Source organism: Lathyrus oleraceus, chromosome 6 (assembly GCF_024323335.1).
Source record: "Lathyrus oleraceus cultivar Zhongwan6 chromosome 6, CAAS_Psat_ZW6_1.0, whole genome shotgun sequence".
Classification (NCBI taxonomy): domain Eukaryota; kingdom Viridiplantae; phylum Streptophyta; class Magnoliopsida; order Fabales; family Fabaceae; genus Lathyrus; species Lathyrus oleraceus.
Window position 1 is genome coordinate 122,339,826 of NC_066584.1, and position 6,119 is coordinate 122,345,944.

A 6,119-nucleotide genomic window follows, 5' to 3' on the forward strand; every position below is an offset into this window, starting at 1 on the left:
GCAACTAAAGTACCTGGAAACAATCAAACTCAGTCAGTATTCAGACAGACAAACTATAAACAACAAGTGTTCAATCAATCAAATTTACACAAACTATGCACAACACAAGGCAAGCTCAAGGCTTAAGCCCAAGCTCCACAACCTACAAAACAATGTTATGTTAGTGTACAAACATCAACAACATCAATTAAAATTGATTTGGACCATTATCCATGTGCATTGCTTTTTGATCCTGAAAAACCAAGCAAACATTAGCAACTAGACCACTAGGCCAAGCCTAGGGTCCCAAGGCAATAAAAAATCCTAAACAGCAAGGTATCCACCAACCAATCTCAAATTATCATCAAACAAGAGCAAACATCATTAGTCTCATGTTTATATCATTCATCATGTTCATGCTATGCTCAAAACAATCCATATTGGCTCAAAGGAAGCATCAAACATACAAACAGAAGTATTGCATTCAAACCCATACCAAAACAATTCCAAAAATTCTCAAATTAATTACACCTAAACAGGGGATATTCAAGGTCTACCATGTCAAATTTGAGCTCATTTGGGCAAATGGAACCATGTCAATGAAAATCAACAAAAACAGACACAATTACATGCTTCAATTCACATCATCAATGCATACATCCACTTCAAAAATTCATATCTCATTGAAAACAAGAAAGAAATGGATGGGACCAAAACAGGGATGTCACATTATGTGTCTACAACATTCATACCAAATTTCATGACCATACAATACCATATGAGGATTTCACGTCCATTCTACCAACCTATGTCATACAAGCTTGCACAAATGGCCACCAGAAATGAAAAATCATGATCAAATTGGAAATACAATGTAAAATTCCACAAAAATTCATACAACATCTCAACATGCCTGTCGCAACCCGAAAAATACGGTATGCGAAAAAACAACCGGCGAGAAAGAAATGACAGAAGAGTCGCCACCGTGCGTTATTTATCCCAACAGAGGGAAAGGAAACGCTCGAAGTAAACCTGGAGAAAGGAAAGGAAAAGACAAGGTCTCGCAACCAAATCTTGGGTTCGGGAGTCGATTATGCGAAGGGAAGGTATTAGCACCCCTACGCATCCGTAGTACTCTACGGGATCCACCCTTGTTTGGAACAAAGCCCCTCCTTCACATGTTAAAATTGGAGATATATATGAGAATTCAAAAGTTGTCAGGGTGGATAAAGGGCCAGGACTATTGCTCGAGGTTCCATCAATTCCAGAGTCAACTCCAGCTTTTGTCAGTATATCTGATATTGCTGAGGAAGAGATTCAAAAACTTGAGAAAAAGTACAAGGAAGGAAATCATGTCCGTGTTCGGATTCTTGGGTTAAGGCATTTGGAAGGACTTGCTACAGGAGTTTTGAAGGCTAGTGCTTTAGAAGAGGCGGTGTTTACTCATTCTGATGTCAAACCCGGGATGGTGTTGAAGGCTAAGATTCTTTCAGTCGACAGCTTTGGTGCTATTGTACAAATTCCTGGTGGTGTGAAGGCACTTTGTCCTCTTCGTCATATGTCTGAATTGGAAATTGCAAAGCCTGAAAAAAAAAATTCAAGGTGAAGAGCTGATTAAATCACCTGGCAAGTAGGAATCTCAATCTGAAAATGAGAGTGACGAATCAGATGTTGTTGAACACGATGTGAAGGTGTGTGACATCTGTGGAGATGCTGGTCGTGAGGATCTACTTGCCATATGTCGCAGGTGCACTGATGGTGCAGAGCACACCTACTGCATGCGAGAAATGCTTGAGAAACTCCCTGAAGGGGTTGGTTCTGTGAAGAATGCCAAGACGCAGTGGAAGCTGAAAACAAGAGGCCGGATGCCGAAAGAAAAAATTTGTAAAAACCTACTTCCATGTCACAAGTTTCTGGCAAAAGACTTTCTAACAACATTGAAGTGGTTCCTCCAGCAGCAAAAAGGCAAACTCTTGAATCAAGCAAAGGTGCACCAACAGTCTTGTCGTATTGTTTATACAGATTCCCGACCAAACTAATGTCTTTGTTTATGTTGGGATATGCTCCATAATTGGATCGCTGGCTGTCATGATTGTAAAAGTGATTGGTAGCCATTAAACTTACATTCGATGGTTCAAATTAAAATATTTACTTTCAAATGGTCGGCATTTCCTGCATCATTACAAGTAAATCACCTTAATATGGCATGGGATATTTTGAACACAACAGTGGTTTCTCCAATCTATTTTGCACTATTCACTTTGTTTACAATAGTAGCCGGTGCAATCATGTCTAAGGATTATTCAGGACAAAGTATGAGCAGTTGCATCAGAGCTATGTGGTTTCATCACTGATTTATCTGGGACAACTGTTTTGCACTGCATTAGAATACCAGATCCTCCCTCCAGTACCGATGTGTACAGTCCCCTGTCACCAAAACTTTATCAGTATATCCAAACAATATGACATTTGATTCTCCGGAAGAGCAGGAGAAATATATCCGCCAATGGCTTGAGGATAGACTTGGATTTGCATATGGTTTCAGCATAAAGTTTTATCCGGGAAAGTTTTCTAGAGATAAAAGGAGCATTCTTGCTGTTGGCGATATTTCAGAAATTATCCCCGATGAAGATGCAGATATTGCTGTTCTATAGGAGCCTGAGCATCTGACTTGGTATCACCATGGGAAAAGATGGAAAACTAAATTCAGGCTAGTTATAGGAATTATTCACACAAACTATTTAGAATATGTGAAAAGAGAACTGCAAGCATTTTTACTCAAATATTTAAACAACTGGGTTGTTGGTATATACTGTCACAAGGTGACCAGACTATCTGCTGCCACTCAGGATTACCCTGGGTCCATCGTCTGCAACGTTCATGGAGTTAATCCATAGTTCCTTGAGATTGGCAAAAATAAAAGATGATCCAACATTAAGGTTAACTTTTTGACTTGATGATGTGATCACAGGTTTTAGTTGCCGAAAGCCTGAATCTGTTTCGCCACACACGAGACAAATTCGCAAATATGTTTCATGTCCTGAATATCGTCGGTTTCTTGCACTGGTCTACACTTTCAGAAGAGATAGTTGAATTAGACCGTTTCCATGAGGTCAGCTAGAGTGATCTTGCCGTATATGCCATGGTTTAAGGAATCAAATTGTTTGCTAATTTGTAGAATGTCTATCTCAGTAATCTTCCCCATTTGTTTAAGCTTGTATATGACAAAGTCCGATTTACTGCATAAAAGTAAAAGGTTAACAAAAAGGAAGCTGGTATATGCGATAAAACTCGAGAAATATAAACAAATTTCAGCTACCAGAATAATATGATGCAACGGCAGGTATTCCCGCAACAAAGCAATCCAAGTGAAGTTCCTAGTACCAATTCTCAGAGTGTAAATGATGCTTACGATGGAAGGGAACAGTTTGCTCATAATTCAAGCAAGTTGCCAAAAATCCAACCACCTGTTGCTGACACTGATTATCCTGCTTCTGCTGGAAGCCATGATACTCCTCAGTCTGTGCCGCACTTCTTTGACGCATCAAAAAGTCATAATGAATTTTCCCAAGAAACAGTATCCAAAAATATCAATAAAAACCATGAAATCCCCAATTCTCACCGAACCAGAAGACATAGTTGATTACAACAGAGACACCGTCCCTAACAAAGACATAATTCTTGGCGGCGAAAGAGCCAACATTCCGTTCCCGTGTGATTGCATCAACGGCGACTTTCTTGCTCATATTTTTAGTTACGATGTTCAAACCGGAGACACATATGCTTCTGTTGCTGGATCCAACCATGCTAATTTAACCAATGTTCAATGGTTGAGAAACTTCAATACTTATCCGCCGAATAGTATTCCCGATACTGGAACATTGAATGTTATGATTAATTGTTCTTGTGGAGATAAAGTGATTGCTGCTATGACTGTTGGAAAGGATGTGTCGTCATTGTTCACAGACGTGGTGAATTGTATGCAGACAGAAAATTTGGAGCTGGAAAAGTTGGTCTACTTGTATTTGATAAATTATGCAAAGAGCCAGCCTGACCTTGCTATACTGGCAGTAAATACATTTGTGAAGGATTCTCAAGATCTAAATCCTTTAATTCGTGCCTTAGCTGTGCGGACAATGGGGTGCATTCGTGTGGATAAAATTACCGAGTATTTGTGTGATCCCCTTCAAAGATGTCTAAAGGACGATGATCCATATGTTCGCAAGACAGCAGCCATTTGTGTAGCAAAGCTCTATGACATTAACACAAAGTTAGTTGAGGACAGGGGATTTTTGGAATCGCTGAAGGATTTGATATCTGATAATAATCCAATGGTGGTAGCTAATGCTGTCGCGGCACTTGCTAAAATTCAGGACAATAGCAGTAGACCCATCTTTGAGATCACTAGCCACACACTGTCAAAGCTCCTCACTGCGTTAAATGAATGTACAGAATAGGGTCAAGTTTTTATATTGGATGCTCTATCTAGATACAAGGCTGCTGATGCGCGTGAGGCAGAGAACATTGTAGAAAGAGTTACGCCACAGTTACAGCATGCCAATTGTGCAGTTGTGCTATCGACTGTTGAGATGATCCTTCAACAAATGGAGCTCATCACCAGTACTGATGTGGTCCGGAATCTTTGCAAAAAGATGGCCCCTCCTCTTGTGACATTACTCTCAGCAGAACCTGAGATACAATATGTTGCCCTGCGAAATAGCAATCTTATTGTACAAAGAAGACCGACAATTCTTGCACATGAAATTAAGGTGTTCTTCTGCAAATACAATGCAAACCTAATGCATTAGCTCCAACTCCTCAGAAGATTAAAGGAATTCATCATCCAACCACCATGTTGGTTGTGTTTTCCCTTGTTTCTTCACTTCCAAGTAACTTAGCCCATTGAACCTCAACCAAACCAACTGAGTTTTCTAAAAAATTCACTGCAGTAAAAGGTAGAGAATTACTCAAAGCAGTAAAATTCAAAATCCAGAAATATTCCCAAATTGGAATGAAGACAAAAACAGAGAGGAATGCTCAGATGCTCAGATTACCTGTCTCAAATCCATACATCAAAGGGGTCAATCCAGTTTCTGAACATCAAAAGTGCTTTGCAGAGTTACTCTTCTGGATTACCAAAAGCACCTTTGAAACCCTAATTCACAGAAATATAAAAGGAGAGAAATCAGTAAGAGAGGGGGATTTTTTCTAAAGGGCACAACAGAAAACCTAGAGGCAGAAAAGAGACCAAAGAAAACCCTAGAGAACAACAAAGAACTGGGAGGCGAAATCTGAGAAAAGACCCCAAAATCGTTTACCTGGAGGCCAGCATCTGTACGTTCTTCACCGCCACCACTGCGATACTTTGTAAGTACTCTTCTTTCTTTCTTTTTATCGTTCTCATGTGCTTGTTGTTGAAATTATTGTGTGAGCTGAAAGTGATTGAGAGGGGTTTGTTGAGAACGAGAGTGGCATTGAGAGAAATGTGAAGTTTGGTGAGTGTTGATGAACATTACCGAGAGAGGAGAGAGTGAAGGAGTGAGTTTGGGAAGGTTGAGTTCGTGAGGTGGGGAGGAAGATGACGATGAAGAGGAACCTCTGTATTTCCATTTTCTTTTTTCTTTTTTAATTTTTTTTCTTTTATTATTTAATTTATTTCATTTTTAACACAAAAATCAGAAAACATATATGTTTTTTTATTTTCTTTTATTATTATTATTTACTTTTTATTTATTTAGCTTATTTTGTTTTTTAACAGAGATAATAAAAAACCCATAAAAATGTTTGTTTTGTTTTTTTGTTTTTTTTATTTATTTATTTTAAATCTGTTAGCCCAGTTTGTATATTTATGGTAGTATCTTAATAGCAGATAGTATTGAGTGGCCTAGTGGAGAGAGTTTAGTTGCATAATATTAGGTGGAGAGGGTTCGATACTCATGTGAAGCTTTTTTGCTTTTTATTTGATGTTATCTTCCTTTAGTTTTTTTATATATATATTATTATTCTTTTAGTATTTTGTTAATATCTTTTTATGTTTATTATAATTTCATTTGTTAATAATGCATAGTTACTGCATTTGAATTTAGTTCAAAAAACCATTTTTTTTCCAAAAACTAAAAATCATGTTTTTCTCGATTTAA

General features: G+C 38.2%; 1 protein-coding gene across 1 annotated transcript; it reads left to right on the plus strand.

Moving 5' to 3' along the window:
- Nucleotides 1–3,869: 3,869 nt before the first annotated feature.
- LOC127094360 (beta-adaptin-like protein B) lies at nucleotides 3,870–5,889 on the plus strand. The gene is made up of 3 exons (XM_051033200.1): nucleotides 3,870–4,414; nucleotides 4,469–4,748; nucleotides 5,812–5,889. Exons 1-3 carry the CDS (start codon nucleotides 3,870–3,872, stop codon nucleotides 5,887–5,889), a joined length of 903 nt encoding a protein of 300 aa, XP_050889157.1.
- Nucleotides 5,890–6,119: the final 230 nt, after the last annotated feature.